Below are 17,737 nucleotides of genomic sequence, written 5' to 3'. Positions count from 1 at the left end.
TGAGAAGCTTCTGTAAGGCAAAAGACACAGTCAAGAAGACAAAATGGCAGCCCTCAGAATGGGAAAGATCTTCAACGCCACATCTGACAGAGGGCTGATCTCCAAATTATACAAAGAACTCAAGAAACTAAAGATCAAAATACCAAATAATCCAATTTAAAAATGGGGTACTAATCTAAACAGAGAATTCTCAACAGAAGAAACTCAAGTAGCTAAAAGACACTTAAGGAATTACTCAACATCCTTAGCCATCAGGAATGCAAATCAAAACAACTCTGTGATTCCATCTTAGCCCCGACAGAATGGCTAGGGTCAAGAACAATGGTGACAGCTTATGCTGGAGAGGATGTGGGGTAAGGAAAACACTCCTCCATTGATGGTGGGAGTGCAAACTTGTACAGTTATTTTGGAAATCAGTATGGCAAGTTAGGGTTAGGGTTAGGAACAATCTACCTCAAGATCTAGCAATACCACTCTTAGGCATATACCCAAAAGAGGCATGCAAGATCATGTGCTCAACTATGTTCACAGCAGCATTATTCGTAATAGGCAGTCCTGGAAACAACCTAGATGCCCCTCGACTAAGGAATACATAAGGAAAATGTGGTAAATTTACACAATGGAGTACTACTCTGTGGCAAAAACCATCTTGAAATATGCAGGCAAATAAATGGAGTGGGAAAAAAAACATCCTGAGTGATGTAACCCACAGTCAGATAGACAAATATGGCATGTACTCACTCATAAGTGCATATTAGGCATAAAGCAAAGGATAACCAGACTACAGTCCACAACCCCAGACACGCTAAGTAACAAAGAGGACCCTAAGAGAGACATACATGGATCTGCCTAACAAGGGGAAATGGACATGATCTCCTAAGACCTTCATCCAATGACTGAGGGAAGCAGATGCAGAGAGGCAGATGCAGAGTGCTTAGCTGTGCAACTAACCACTGGACAGAGCTCCCGAGTCCTGTTGAAGAGAGGGAGGAGCGGTAACAAGAGCAAAGGGGTCAAGTCCATGATGGGGACACCCACAGAAATAATAGACCTGAACTAGTGGGTGCTCACTGACTCTGGACAGACAACCAGGAAATCTGCATAAGACTGATCTAGGGCCCCTGATAGCAGGCGGCAGTGGGGATGGTTTGGCAGTTTGTGGGGCCACTGGTATGGGGACCAGGAGTTATCCCTAATGAATGATCTGGCTTTTTGGAGTCCATTTCCTACGAAGAGAAACCCTGCTTAACCTAGACACAAGAGGAAGGGCCTTGGTCCTGCCTCAATGTAGTGATGTGACAGAATCTGTTGATCCCATAAGAGGCCTTACCTGAGGAGCAGCAGATGAGGGCTGGGGAGAGGGGTAAGTGGGAGAGTAGGAAGAGGGGAGGGAGAGGGAACTGGGATTAGTACGTAAAATACACACACACACACACACACACACAAAAAAAAAAAAATCTCAACATTCTAGAATACATGGTCAATTTTTAAAAGTCCATACCTTTCCTCTACGCCCATTGCCCCCATCTTGATCTTCCCACTGCCAGTCCACTCCTCGTACCACTCTAGCACCTGCAAAGATTCCTCTGGCTGTAATCTTCTTAGATTTTCTACGAGACTCTAACAGAACCCTAAAAATAAAAGAAGTTTTGTTTTCACATTTTATAAAACTGAGAAATAGTAACTTATATGTAAAAATGTATATTAAAAAAAAGCCTTTACATGGGGAAAGTATTATTAGCTCCTTATAAAGACAACATTAAACTGCCCATTTTACAACTGAGGAATTAACACATGAAAAAAGGTTTTGCTCAGGTTCGTAAAAACATATAAAGCAATGGAATCAGAAAAAGCACCTAGCACCACCATTTCAGGCTATGTCTCTAAGTGTACTCTGTCAGGGCCTGCTGAACACAGCATCTCAGATGAGCTGCAAACTACACACTTAGCTGTGATTTAGGGCAAACAGCTAGTGGCAGCATTTTGGTCACCTCAAGAGCATGATCTCTCTACAAAGAACAATAGACCTCTGCTTCTGCCAAATGTCAAGAACAACAAGATGGGTTCAGAATGGGGGTGGGGACATCTTTAAGAATCTGTGAAAAGTGAGCAATGAATTAAACTGAATCTGAGGCCAAGTTTGACTACACTGTACTGTCTCTGTAGTACTGCACACTTAGAAGCATTTACAAACCTTGGGAAAGATTTCACTCAATTATTTGAGCCAGCTGCCCCTTACTCATCTACATCCTTTTTACTCAGATTTTAGGCTTTTGCTTTTTAAATGTAATCTTATTATTATACTCATTTTTTAAAATCTATTTATCATTCCTTAATTTCAATTTTAAGCAAAACCAAGAATTTTTTTTTCCAAAATACTCAGTGTGAGTGGCAGGACCATGATCTGAAGTGAGATGCTGTGACTCAAAACTCCTTCCCGATTGCCCCAAGTTGTGGCTCTCTCACTAGCTGCACACTTACTCAAGTGCAGTATCCTATCTATACGAGAAGACTCCACTACCTAAAATTCCACGCCCACCTCATCAATCCTAAGACTTAAGACATTATCCTGTCCAAAACATCATGATTTTCATTCATGATCATCATTCCTCTTAAATTATAAACTCCTTAAGAAAACTACCTACAAATTACAAATACAGTAGCTGCCGCATAGGCTCTCTCTCTGTGTATATGCATTCACGTATGCATGTGTCTGTGTGTACAGGTGTGCATGTATACGTGAGAAGGTTAGATGCCAATGTTGGGTGTCACTCAATCACTTTTCCACCTTACTTTTTGAAAATATCTCTCACTGAACCTGGAGTTCAATGTTCAGCTAGACAGACTAGCCAGAGCTCCAAGTATCCTTCTGTCTGCCTCTCCAGCACTGGCTATAAAAATGTGTCACATGCCTAGCTTTCCATGGGTGTTGGGTATTCAAACATAGCTCCCCAAGTTTATGAAGCAAGCACTTTACCATCTGAGCCATTCTCAAGTCTTTATTCATAATAAACACCTGCTGACTCAACCAGTAGGCCATAGTGTTCATTGAATAGAATTAAAACAAAGGGTATAATAAGAAAATTATTCAATTTTTTTTGGAGGGGGCATATATTTCCCACTGTTCAGCAATGTCAAGCTCCACACTAGAGAAAAAATAGCCAAGATTATCTTATAAAAAAAATCAGTAATTGGAGGTCAATCTGGACTACATACTGAGTTCAAGGTCAACCAGAGCTCTACAATGAGACCCTGTCTTTAAAAAAAGAAACAAGAGAGAAACCCACATACAATAAAATTTTACCTTCACAGAGTCACTCACAAATCGACAAGTTCAATCCAAGTCTAGCCTGCTAGTCATTTTCCCCTAAAACTAAATCTAAATTATCAAAAGCTACTTCCTAATCCTACTTTAAAGTTAATAGGAAAAAAGGAAAAACTTGTTTCCCTTACCGTTCACTTCCTGGTGTAGTGATCCTATAAAAGCGATGCCTTAAGTGGTGCTTATCTCCATGATAACAAACGGTGCACAAATCATAATTTGTACACTCTGCACATTTCCATCGAATGCCAATGATTGGTTGTTGGCGGCAAGTATCACACATAGTTCCATCATGCTTGATGCCTATGGAAACAGTCACATGCTTGGGTTACTCTCAAGTACTTATTTGCACACTACTGTGTTGGGGAAAACACAACAGCATATTACAGGTTATTTTAACAATGGATGGGAAAAACACAACACATCTAATTTCAAGGTGACAGATCTGAATTACTTTGATCAATGTAAATCATAAACTAAACATGTTTTCTACTCTCATTTCATTAGTAAAATACAAACAAGTATTATTTGTCTAGCTCTCATCCATAAATGAAAATCTAGGCTTAACACAAATACAATCTTCTCCCAAATCTAAGCATTTCTGACTATAAAAACTCACAATCACAAGCTGGTTAAAGTACTTACTGTGCGAGGATGAAGACCAAGGTTCAGATATGCAGAACCCATATAATGCCAGGTGGGCTGCCTGCCTGTTATCTCTAGCACTCAGAGATGGGCACAGAATAAGATGGCTGGCTACACAAGCTTTATCAGTTGAGCTCTGAATTCAGTTCAGATATTCTGCCCCAATGAGTGTACAGCAGTGTACAGTGTCAACCTCGGGTCTTCACATGCACAAACATTTGTGTGCCCACACACCTGCAAACATGCATGATACAAACATACACACACACACACACACACACGCACACACACGAAGGAAAAAAACCCTTTAGGACTGTTGAGCATGCTGCAACCTATTGTCCAGGTAAATAATTACTCCAAAAGAAATGGACTTTTATCTTCGTGGTCTCATAGAAACAAACCACCCATATACTTAATAAGTGCTCAGTACTAAGTGTTTTCCCTATAAACACTAAATTTTAGAAAACTATTAGCTAAGGGTGGGATGGTGATACACCCTATTATCCCGGCACTTAAGAGATAGAGGGAAGGACTCAGGAAGGAATTCACTGTCATCCTTGATACCTCAGCAGCTCAGAATGCTTGCCACCAAGCCTTACCACCCGAGTTCCATATTCAAGACCCACATGGACGCAGGATGAAAACAACTCTCCCAGGCTGTCGTCTGACCTCCACACAGTCTCTAAGGCACATGTGAACCTACACATACAAACTCAGTAAAGAGCAAAATAGGAAGATTAGCAACTGGTGTTAAGAGCTGGCTCAGAGGTTAAGAACATAAACTGTGCTTCAAAGGAAGCAATCTCAGTTCCCAGTACCCACATCAAGACAGCTCAGCACCATGGGATCCAGCATCCTTTTCTGGGTTCTATAGGACACATACTCCACACATGCCAACACACAATTAAAAATCTTTAAATGGAAAACAACACTATGGCGCGTGTTCCTCCCCTTCAAGGAAGAACTTGTTACCTACTTGTAACCTCCCCCACTGCTCACATAGGAATGAAACAGACACTCAAAGACCATGACAAATTATAGAAAGCAACTTTCGGATTGGGGCAGGTCTCCTTTATTATCTTTGATGACGCTATCACTAGTGGTTCAGTAAGCTGAAACCAAAATGTTTTAAGTGGTACGTGACTTGTGACACCAGTGCCACCATTCTACAACCACATCCTAGCAACCGAACTCACTTTAAGCTATAAACTAGCTCAAACTAGCTTGTGTCCTCATATAAAAAGTTAAACACATTTCAAATTAGAGGCAGGCAGAGAAGAAGGTGGGATTTAGATGAACTAAGAATAACCATGCTAAAGATTCCCAGTAGATAACATGGAAATCTCTTACTTTGTATTTTAACTTAGGGAACTTAGCAAAATTAAAGGGGGAAAAAAGAGGTCTTTTAACTCGGAAACTTTCAGCCTCCTTTGATGAAGACGCAATGTTCTTTGGTGGTGAGGCAGTATGTTCTAAAAGTTCTATGTGCTGTGTGAGCAACACCAGAGGACAAAAATAGTAACATTATCACTAAGTTCTAAAAGAACTAGTAACTACTGCTACTAGTAGTAACTAGTAACTACTCCCTAAAAAGGAAAGAGTGTATTATTCATTTTCTATACCCAAATAACCAAACTCCAAACGAGGAGCTGAACTCAAGTACAAACCTGTGTTTGAGCCAAAGTAAAGTTGGGTGAAAGTGGAAGGAGAAAACACACACTAACAGTTAACTGGGGTGCCTACTGGACAACCCAAGACTGTACCAGCATCAAATATGCTTCGTGTTCAACCCTTCAGTCTCCTACAAATCTCTGAGAGTGGACATCAGAGTCTACTAACTCATCCAGAATTATTTTTAACAAGTGTATTCATGAGTACGTATGTGTTCATGTGTGTGCATGCTTAGAAGTCTTCCTCGGGAGTATCATCCACCTCCTTTGAGACATGTCTCTCGATGGCCTGAAACACACCAGTTAGACTAGACTGACTAACCAGCAAGCCCCAGTCTCTGGAATTACAAGCACTAATGGCTTTTGACATGGCTTCCAGATAGAATTCAGGCATTCATGCTTAAGAGGCAAGTTCTTTACAGACTGTGATGGTTTGAATGAAAATGGCCCCATAGGCTCAGGTGTCATTACATGAAAGGATTAGGACATATGGCCTTGTTGGAGTAGGTGTAGCCTTGCTGTAGGAACTGTGTCACTGGGGGTGGGCTTTGAGGTTTCAGAAGCTCAAGCCAAGCCCAGTGGCTCACACTCCAAGACCAGCTGCCTTCAAATCCAGATAAAGAACTGTCAGCTAATTCTCTAGCACCAAGTCTGCTTATATGTTGCCATGCTTCCTGCCATGACAATAAAAGACTAAACCTCTGAACCAGCAAGCCAGCCCTAACTAAATGTTTTCCTTTGTAAGAGTTGCCATGATCATGGTGTCTGTTCATGGCAATAGAAGCCCTAACTAAGACACTGACTGAGGTAATTCCTTTCCTACTCTTTATTTTTTTTCCTCCTAGTGGAAGCAGGCAGGTATTCAAATATCACTCTTTCCATAATGTCAAGAGATGATAGAGTCCCAGTACTTAAAGGGCAGAGGCAGGAGGGCTGAATTCGAGCCCAGCCTAGTCTACATAGGAAGAACTTATCTCAAAAAAGAAAAGAGATGGAAGAAAGGGAGGAAAGCTATCAACCAAAGCCAATAATTCTCTAGTTAGGGCAGGGCTAAGGATATACCTCAGTAGCAGAGCATAAAGTATCTATGCAGCCAACTGCCAGCACCAAAACAAGTTAGAATAAGCAAGGGAAGGGTTTCAAAGAAATGATAGGTAAGTAAGCCTCTCAAAGAAAGGAAGACGTCGCAGAAGAGCAAGCACAAGAGGCTTCATACCTTGGCAGGACCATAAAATATAATCAAAGGCCTATAAATAATTACAATTAGACTGGGGACTGACAAGTTCAGACATGGTTTCTGACCTATATATTTATAGTGTTATATTAAATGATTAAAAACGTTTGTATGTAATTTAAGATCCTAATCCTATAATGTACTAGTTACACAAAATTGCAAAATATGCTAGGTTCAATATTGTCACGAGAAAACACTTACTTTCAAATGGAGGCCAAAGCAATACAGTGATGAACTTTAAGAGCTTTAATAGGTATTCACTACATGTACTAGGTCCTCTACACGAACAACTTAGTGATCAAAATTACATATCCTACTGGTCAAATTCTATTCTTTAAATAGTGAAAGAACTTTTAAAGTGCCCAATTCTTCAGATGATATTCAATATTTAAAATCTCCAATTCCTCACAGAGTATTTGATCATTCGTGTGTGAATTAAGCCCATTTTCTCCCCAAAGCTCTGGTATTTATCTTTCCGGTTCCTTTCGATTGTTTTCACCCCAAAGCTGCCAAGGAAAACAGCTCTCCAGGCTGGTAAATAACCCACCTACCACTTCCCACCAGCAAGTTAAGTCTGACTCTATCAATCATGAAAGTAACCATTACCATAGATCTCTAGTCTAAGTGGAATGTAAACTGAAATCTGAAACCACAAAAGCATCACTACACAACTTAAATCTATCAATGTACACATTATTACATCCTTCAGCCACTGAGTGTGCATCAAACGGCTGAACTGCAACTGTCATCTACTCCTTCCATCTGGGGTCATAAAGGAATTCAGAGCAAAAGGGCTGGCTCTTTTCTTTAATCACAGAATGATTTAGCATGGGAAAGCATGAAAATAATCCTTAAATTGGACAAAATGTTTGTAATCATCCCTTAGATTATCAAGAATGCATTATATACAGAGAGAAAGATATAGATATATAAAACTATACTATGTTTTAATCACCAAATAACCAAGGATATAAAATATTTATTTTATAACAATAATCCTGTAATTACTTCTATTGTCATTCCTACCAAAAGTTCACAAAGTAAAAACATATTTTCTCATAAATTTTATCAAGTAGATTCTTAAGTTCATCAACAAATAAGTGTTTTTAAAGGATGATAATTATCTGATACAGGACAATGAAAATGATCCTTCAGCTTTCCTAAAATAGAAATTTTTGTAGAAATGCCAAGAATCACAACATATCTTATGAATTTTTAAAAATACAGAGGCCTGTGAGATGGCTCAGTGGATAAAAGTGCTTGCCACCAGGCCTGATGACAGACATCTCTAAGTTAGATCAGTGGATCTCACATAGTGGAAAGAGCGAAACAACTCCATAAACTGTTCTTTGACCTCCGTAAATACATAATAAATAAATGTGATTTTTTTAAAAAGCAGGAAAGAAAAAAAATCACAGATTTTGATACTGAAATCACTGCATAATCTGTTTTACATATGAATCATACTAATTATATTTCTAAAGAACTGGAATTTTTTTTTAATGAGGGAATGTAACAACCTGTATTTTCAAAATATGACCACACTGATCTAGATGTCAGCCCATGTGCTCCTAGTAACAGACACTGACTCTCCACCATGAAAAGCGGGCTCCACTTCCCTCCTCAGAAAGAACACTGTCTAACATCTGATGTTGATAGGTCACGAAAGCCTACGCAGATGTCAGCGGTGGTCCCTTTCTGGTCTGAAGCTCAAGTCTGTCTGCAACGCAGCAAGCACAAGCAGCCAACACCTGGGGACAGAGCTACAGAGAAACACCCAAGAATCCCTGAGTGCACCCAGACTCCCAACTAAAGCTTCAAATGCTTTAAAGTAAAGACAGGACATTTTTGTGCTGGCTCCAAATTTCTGACCTATAGGAGCCAACATATAAATCATTTTGCATATGGCATTTGGGTTATCTGTTAGGTAACCATAATAAGTGTAACAAAAAAAATAAAAAAATGCTTTGTTGTTACAGTTTTCCTACAATACAATATACCAAAAATAACGAACTAAATGTGACTTTAAAAGAGAAAGAAAAACATCATAAAAGTAGTTTAACACCGTGGGCCTGGGAATGTAGGTAATTATCAAAAGTTTCGATTTTAAGGAGGTCTTTCTAGCATGAAACAAATATCAGAAGCTACATGTGGAGTGACGCACACATTTGTACATAAGTATTAGAGGGCTTCCCCAGCTCTTTGTACTCAGGCCCTCCTGCTGGCACAGCGAATACTTGACTCTCTGAACTATCTCCCTAGCTCCCACATTCTGTTATTTCTGTTTCTAAATTACTTAAGTTTTCATTAGAAGAATATTAGTAATTTTATAATTTGAATGGAAAAACAATTTTATTATTCCTTAAACCAGCATAGTTTAAAACTAATATTGCAAAGTTGGGGTGTGCATACACCATAACCCCAGCACATACACACACAGGTGGAGTGAGGAAGACTGCCACATGTTCTGGACCAGCCAGGGCTACAGATTCCATTGTCTCAATGATCAAAAATAAATAAAAAATTAGGAGTGAAAAAAATAAAAATACTATTCCAGGTTTATCAGCTATGTCAAAAAAGTCAGTAGATACTAATGAGAGAAAAACACAGACACAGTCTCTACTGAAGACACCTGGAAAAGGTTTTAATTCATTTGAGACTTTGATCCTGCTTTCAAAATCTTTTTAAGGCCCAAATATACTCAACTATTTGTATAAAGGCAAAAATGTAAAAGATGCTGAAAATATGGGGCTATATGTACACAAACTATATAAACCCACAAAGGAAATTTTATAGTTAAAACACAAAATGTCACCATCGTAAAAATATTTTATCAGTTTACCTAGTTCACAAATATCTACAATGAAACATTCTACTTTTAAAAATTACACAATATACCTACACAGACAAACTAGAAAGAAAATTAAACAAATATGCCATAGAACTGCCCTTTGCAGTTTCCCCAAGAATCTATACTGAGCATGTGTTAACTCCAAGAGCTGTAATAACAGGACACTTAACAACGAAACTATATGCACCAGATATGCTGGATGTCTCACTTAAAATCTTACATTAGTAAGAGGGCACATAGCTGCTACTGAGATTTTTTTAACCCTTACACTGAGTTCTGTCTGTTTATGTGGACACTGCCATTCCCCACAATTCTACCCACACCACACAACAATCTCTATCTCATTGCAGGAAAGCCAACCAAAATTGTTGTCTCATTGGTACCAGTAATAGTGAACACCCACAAAATGGCTATGTTTCTGAACAAGCCAGAGTAGACCTCCAAGTAGTCCATTATCCCAAAAGTAAAAGCACAATGACCCATTCAACACCCTTTGAACTGCTGTGCAGCTCATGAAGCAGCTAAACAAAGGGGATAAGAAAAATTCTATCCTTAGGCCCCCACTTAATAAAAAGCAGTTTGTAACTACTCCTTATCTATGTATTTTTCATCTCTAAGTTCATTTTCTACAAAATACAATGAAAACATTCATGAACTCATAAACTGTATATAGGCACACACAATGACAACCGACATTAAAAGGGGGGGAGCAACCTTCTACAATTTACAACCCATGGTTTTAAAGAATACTTCAGGAAAACCACCAATGCACACAAATGCACATCTAAATCCTTTCTTGGTTCCCACAGTTCAAGTACCAGCAAAGCCACTGAACAGCTGTGAAACAGACCAGCACTGAGAGCTAGAAAAAGAGAAAACAAGCAAGCCTCCCACTACCACCACTGGCACTGCAGGACTTACAGTGAGAATGCAACTGGCTTTAAAACAAAAGCTGGGGGTTAAAGAAAACCTAAAACAGGACAAAGGGCAACATTTCCCTGATTCCTTAGGATCCTAAGCTCCCCTAATGAATTCTCATCTAAAACTGTAAACTCCAGCAGAGTTCCCTAGCTAAACCTATCAGTGCTTTTTCTCTGTGCTGCTGCATGTTGCATTACCCTGGAGAGTTAGCTAATGCTCTTTTCCCCAAGCTTTATGAAGACACCTGCCACCATTAAATGAACTACCAGATGAAAGCTTTGACCCGTTCCACTAAAATTCAAATGACCATCTGCTGCTTTCACAGTGTCTCTCCTAAGTTCACAGAGTTTATAAAGCTAACAACATTTTGTTGGAAAATATTTAGAAAGAGTACAGCATGTTAGTAAGATCAATAATCAAAAATAAAAATAAATAAGTTCTTAAGAGAACCAGTTTAAAAAAATTCACAAAGCACTGCTTAAGGTTAAATGTAAAAACCTATAAAGAGAAAGACAAGAGAACCGGAGTTTCCCTACAAGCAGTTATGTGTGTGAAGCAAATGCACAGTGAGACAAGAATGTATAAATCAGGAAACTTGATGTAACAGCAAATAAAAAATAAACATTTGCTGATGAACAAGAAAATAGGAGTACGTAGTAAACACACACCAGAACCTAAGAAGTGGGTCAGCCAAAGTGTTGTGAACAAGCCACCATGCGGCTACAAACAGAGAAACAGTACATAAGCACAAAGACACAAGGAAAGGAAAGAAACTCGTTTTCAATAATTACCTTCAAAGAGGGCAATGCAACAAGAGACGAATGCACAGGTACGCAAATTGGCAAAACGGCCTCTAGATGAGGTTGATGGGACGTTAATGTACTAATTATGTATTTAGATATCTTAAGTTTTATGTAATAAATTCCAAAACTTTTTAGAAATAAAAACAAATAGCCCCAGTAAATTAGCACGGTATCTAGCAATCCATGAAATTCTGTCCAAATTAAAAGATTTCTAACGTCAAGGTGGGTGTAGAGGCACACACCTGTGATTCCCAACACTCAGGAGGATCTCTTTGAGTTCAAGGCCAGCTTAGTCTACACACATAGTTCAGGGACAGCTACTTAGAAAGACTATGTCTCAAAACAACACCCACACCCACAAAGATTTCTAACATAAAAAATAATTAAAAAGTCAATAACCATTACTCAAACTGTTGGGGCATAAGTGTTGCCATCATCAATCCAAAAGAGTTCTACGCTTCATGGACTCATGAAACTTTCTAATGTGACAGAAAGGGTTAGTCACCTAGAGTCTGTGGATGAAAACTCCGGAAAAGCACCTGTATCTTCAGAGACTGACTGACCAGGACTTCAGTACTGTGGAGGGACTACCCTGTGTCAGGTCCAGTGGCTAATTACATTCCTTGCCTGCCACTGGGTCAGAACTCACATCCTGTGACGTGTAGATAGAAACCTGCCGGAATCTCTTACTTAGACAGCTCGCTTCCACCAACCTAAGAATGTCAACAGCATCTTGGACCTATAGAAAAACTCCCCCATCTTGCCACCTCTCTGATGTATTCACCAATGTACTTTAAACTTGCATAATTTATGACTTTCTCTGTTTTATAAAACTAAAATTTCATGAAATTGCTTCCATGTTGGAACCTGGAATATGGAACAACCTAAATCTGTGTTCCCAGGTCACAGTCACTAAAAATGGAGATAAGTTTATTCACTGCAAAATAAACCATCTCTTATTCCCTTTAAAAGGAGAGCTGTGGTTACTGTGTATACATATCTACACTATAATTAAAATTCTTTTTTGCTTTTTTAATTGTTTTTATTGAGCTATGTATTTTTCTCCACTCCTCTCCCTTTTACCTTCTCCCATGATCCCAACATTCCCTATTTACTATTTTTCTACTTCCCACATTGATTAGAATAATTAAAATTCTGAGTATAGATGGAAGTTTCTGCTCTGTCTGGTCCCGCAGCCATTCAGTCCCAACAAAACAAACAGAGGCTTGTATTAATTATAAATTGGTTGGCCTATTAGCTAAGGCTTATTATTAACTAGCTCTTACAACTTAAATTAACCCATAACTCTTGTCTATGTTTGTAAACAGAGACTGCTCAATCGTTTCTCAGCTGCCCAGACCCTACTTCTGCACATGACAGTATTGTGGGGACATACTTAAGAACATGGGCAAAGACATGGTGGTCTAGGACAGCGGTTCTCAACCTGTGGGTTTAGACTCTTTTGGGGGTTATCAAATGACCCTTTCACAGAGGTCACCTAAGACCATCCGAAACCACAGATATTTACATTATGATTCATAACAGTTGCAAAATTATAGTTATACAGTAGCAATTAAAATAATTTTGTCACTAGCTGGGCAGTGGTGGCGCATGCCTTTAATTCCAGAGGCAGAGGCAGAGGCAGGTGGATCTCTGTGAGTTCATGGCCAGCCTGGTCTACAGAGCAAGTTCCAGAACTGGCTCCATAGCTACAAGAAAACATTGTCTTGAAAAAACAACAGAAAAAAAAAGGAAAAGAATTTTATGGTGTTGCACAATATTAGTTTACACCGTGAAGATGTGTCTTTGCCAAGGTGTCTTCTAATTGATTTAATAAAGAGCTGAATGGTCAATAGCTAGGCAGGAGAGGAAACAGGGGACTTCCAGAAACAGGACTCTGGGAAGAAGAAAGGCAGAGAGTCACTGGCAAGCACAAAGCAAGCACAACAGGCAGTACACATAGATGAGGTACTGAGCCCCACAACTAAGTATAGATGTAAAAATATGTGTTAAGTTATAAGAACTAGTAAGGAACAAACCTAAGCTAAGGTCGAGCTTTCATACTTAATAAATAAGTCTCAATGTCATTATTTGTTACCCTTCTAGATATAGGTGATGTCTGACAATAAATAAAAAAAATGCTGTCCCATCATAAGAAACAAGATGGATCAATGTGAAAATGGGGGGACAGGATTTCACATGTAGCTCAAGCTATCCTGGAACTATGTAGTCCAAGACGGCCTCAAGCTTACAATTCTCCCACCTCATTAGACACAAGCCTCCACAATCAGCCCACACATAGTTTGCAGTGCTGAAATGAAGCATATTACCCACACACTTTGATACCTACACCCTAAAATAATTCTACTTTATTTTAGATTCAGATGATATTAATTAAGTTGTTTAAAATTCAAAAAACAAATCTGTCAAATCATTTTTAAGAAACGACTAATAAGGAACTGGAGAGATGGCTCAAACGTTAAGAGCACTGGCAACATGTTCTTCCAGAGGTCCTGAGTTCAATTCCCAGAAACCACATGGTGGCTCACAACCGTCTGTAATGAGATCTGGTGCCCTCTTCTGACTTGCAGGCAGAACACTGAATACAAAATAAATATAGATAAACAGTAGATAGATCAACAGATATTTAGGTAGACAGAACAGACAGACAGGAAAATAAATGAATGAACAAATGATTTTTTAAAAAAAAAAGAAAGAAATGACTAATAACTAACATAGCTCAGTCAGTAAAATGCTTAAGAACCTGAATTTGATCCCCAGAATTCACTTTAACAACAATATTAAAACAAGCAGAGTAGTGTACATTTGTAACCCTAGAGTTAGAGACACAGGGACAAGAAGATCCCAATAGAGCCTGGCTGGCCACCTTGGCCTACTTCACAAGCTCCAAGCCAGTACAAAAACCCTGTTGTTTTTTTTTTTAAGGTACATGAAAAGCTTGTCCTCTTCGCCACACTGTGCACACAAGCATAAATACACACACACACACACACACACACACACACACACTGTGCACACAGCATAAATACATACATACACACACACTGTGCACACAGCATAAGTACATACATACACACACACTGTGAACACAAGCATAAATACACACACACACACACACACACCACACACACACACTGTGCACACAAGCATAAATACACACACACACACAGTCTTTAGTTAATAGGCAAATGGGATAGAAAAAAATAGCCAACCTCCTTTAACTTCAAGTTCCACCCACATCCCATAATAATCTTTACTGTCCCTCACCACACATTAAAAATATAAATATTAAAGGAATAGTTTTGATGTGGGAGTGTCATATATCAATCTGTTGATTTCATTGGTTAAGCAATAAAGAAACTGCTTGGCCCTCATAGGTTAAAACATAGGTGGGAGGAATAAACAGAACGGAATGCTGGGAGAAAGAAGCTGAGTCAGGAAGTTGCCATGATTCTCCCACTCCAGACAGACGCAGGTTAAGATCATTCCTGGTAAGCCAGCTCGTGGGCTACACAGATTAATAGAAATGTGTTAGTCCAAGTGCGAGAGTTAGCCGAGAAAAGGCTAGATATAATGGGCCAAGCGGTGTTTAAAAGAATACAGTTTTCCATGTAATTATTTCGGGTAAAGCTAGCCATGCAGGCGGCCGGGTGCTGGGGATGCAGCCCCGCCGCTCCTACTACTACATAGTTTTCTTCATAAAACAAAAGAACATAGCATACTATCTAACATTTGAGTAGATAAAATAATGTGACACTTTCTGCTAAAGAACTGGGGGGGGGGGGTGGAGAGATAGATCAGAGATTAAGAACACTGGCAGCTCTTCCGGAGGTGCTGAGTTCAATTCCCAGCAACCACATGATGGCTCACAACCATCTGTAATGAGATCTGGCGCCCTCTTCTGGTGTGCGTGAAGACAGGTCACTCATATACACAAATAAATAAATTTAAAAAATAAAAAAACCAGGGTTTCAGAGGTAGGTAAGTGTGTGGTTTTAGTTTTCTTCTTGGAAGAACAAGGCTTCAAGGGTAGACAGTGGTGTTTTCTTCTTGCTCACTTACCCCTTCACCACCCTCTCAGTGGATCTCACCCTCCTTCCTCTAATGACCCTCTTGCCACTCTCTCAATTGGTCCTCCTCTAACCACCTCGAAGACCCTGCACCCCCAATCAAGGCCTTACAGATAAAATCACCAATGTTCTAAAAGACAGACTCAGAGGGTCAAAGGCAGATGTGGCACCTCACCTCTGGGGCACCTCTGGTATACAACATTGATCTCACTGACAGCATGGCAGAGGCTGCCAGTATCAAATGAACCTGAATTCAAGACAACCAAGGAGAACTGCACCATAGCCTCCTCTGAGTGTCTTCCTGGTGCTGTTTGTTTCAATTTTTGTTTTTGTGTTTTTGAATGGTTTTTTTTTTTTCTGGTTTTGTTTGGAAAAAGAGAAAGAAAACAAAGTTGGGTGGGGAGGAAGGTGGGAAGATTCTGGGAGGAGTTTGGGAAGGGGAGAAACGTGATATCAAAATATATCGTATGAAAAGATGTTTTCACCCAGGTGCTGGTGGTGCATTCCTCTGATCCCAGCACTTGGGAGGCAGAGGCAAGCAGATCTCTGTGAATTCAAAGCCAACCTGGTCTACAGAGTGAATTTTAGGACAGTCAGGGCTATTTCACACAGAAACTCTGTCTCGGGGGAAGGGGAGGGACAACAAACAAACAACACACAGAGAAAGAGAAAGAAAAAGAAAAAAAGTTTTAATTTTATATGCTTCCTGAATGCAAATATCACGTGATCAAACATGTCACACTTCTGCTACCATGATGGACTGTACCTTTAAACCCTAAGTCAGAATAAGGCCTTCCTCAAGGTTCAACTCCAAGCCAGGGATTTCTGCAGGAAGGGATCCAGACCAGGATTTATAGAAACAGGGCAAAGCCGGCCACCTGAGCCAAAATAGAACTGAGACAGCAAACCGCAAGTGAGCAGAGCAAGGCACAGGAGCAGTGAGTTATCTCCAGGAACACTGAGTAACCTATGGGGTAACTAGAACTGTGACACTGACTGTACCACGAGGAACAACCATCTGAGCTTTGGATTCACTGGCACCTAGAAGATTATTCAACAGAATCTCAGACAGCCCCAAACCACATCTATTAGAGGAAAAGATGAATAGAAAAGGTAAGATCACACACTACACCACAAAGAGCAACACAACATCAGTAAAACTAAAGACCCTACAATAGCAAGACCTGAACAACCAAATATGGATGAATCAGAAGAAAATGACCTAAAAAATAACTTCAAGTGAATGTTTGAAATGCTTAAAGATGAAATGAGAAATTCCCTTAAAGAAACTGAGGAAAAGACAAATATAAAACTGGAAGATATCAGCAAATCACTTTAAAGAAAACCAAGAAAAAGAAATCAAACATATAAAAGAAATTATTTAGAACTTGAAAGCGGAAATAGAAGCAATAAAGAAAACGCAAGCCAAAAGAATTATAGAAACAGAAATCACAAGAAAAAGATCAGGAACCACAAATGCAAGCATGAACGGCAGGATACAAGGGATGGAAGAGAGAAACACAAACACTGAAGATACAATAGAGGAAACAGACTCATCATTAAAGAATTAACTATTAATTAAACATTAAATCTAACAAAAGCTTAACCCAAAATATCCAGAAAATATGGGATACCATTAAAAGGCCAAATCTTAGAATAACAGGTATAGAAGAAGAAGTTCAACTCAAAGGCACAAAAAATTTATTTAACAAAATCATAGAAGAAAACTTTCCCTACCTAAAGAAAGATATGCCTATGAAGATATAAGAAGCTTACAGAACACCAAATAGACTGGATCCAAAAAAAAGTCCTATTGCCACATAATAATCAAAACACTAAATATATAAAGAAAGAATATTAAGATCTGCAAAGGAAAAAGGCCAAGTAACATATAAAGGTAGACCTTCAGAATTACACCTGACTCCTCATTGGAGACAATGAAAACCAGAAGCTCATGGTCAAGTATTATGCAGACATTAAGAGACCACTGATGCCAGCCCAGACTACTATACCCAGCAAAACTGTCAATCACCATAGGAGGACAAACCAAGATATTCCATGACAAATCTAGATCTCACCAATACCTAACCACACACCCAGCCCTACGCAAAATACTAGAAGGAAAACTCCAACCCAAGGAAAATAGCTACACCAACAAAAACACACACAATTGATGATCTCCTAACAGCAAATCCCAAAG

At 39.2% G+C, this 17,737-nt stretch overlaps 1 protein-coding gene across 1 annotated transcript in view; it reads right to left on the bottom strand.

Annotated features, from left to right (window-relative positions):
* Nucleotides 1-17,737, bottom strand: part of LOC121443336 (E3 ubiquitin-protein ligase MIB1) — a 116,559-nt gene that overhangs the window by 92,240 nt on the left and 6,582 nt on the right. The window contains exons 2-3 of the mRNA XM_041645055.1: nt 3,454-3,625; nt 1,502-1,631 (exon numbers count right to left, since the gene is read on the bottom strand). Coding sequence (XP_041500989.1) covers nt 1,502-1,631; nt 3,454-3,625 — 302 coding nt within the window. The remainder of the gene's footprint in view (nt 1-1,501; nt 1,632-3,453; nt 3,626-17,737) is intronic.

This window comes from Microtus oregoni, unplaced genomic scaffold (genome assembly GCF_018167655.1).
Source record: "Microtus oregoni isolate MIOR12 unplaced genomic scaffold, Mior012 000105F_ref0000443, whole genome shotgun sequence".
In the NCBI taxonomy this organism is placed as follows: Eukaryota; Metazoa; Chordata; class Mammalia; order Rodentia; family Cricetidae; genus Microtus; species Microtus oregoni.
The sequence above is the reverse complement of the archived record's forward strand: the minus strand, read 5'-3'. Positions and strand labels throughout refer to the sequence as shown.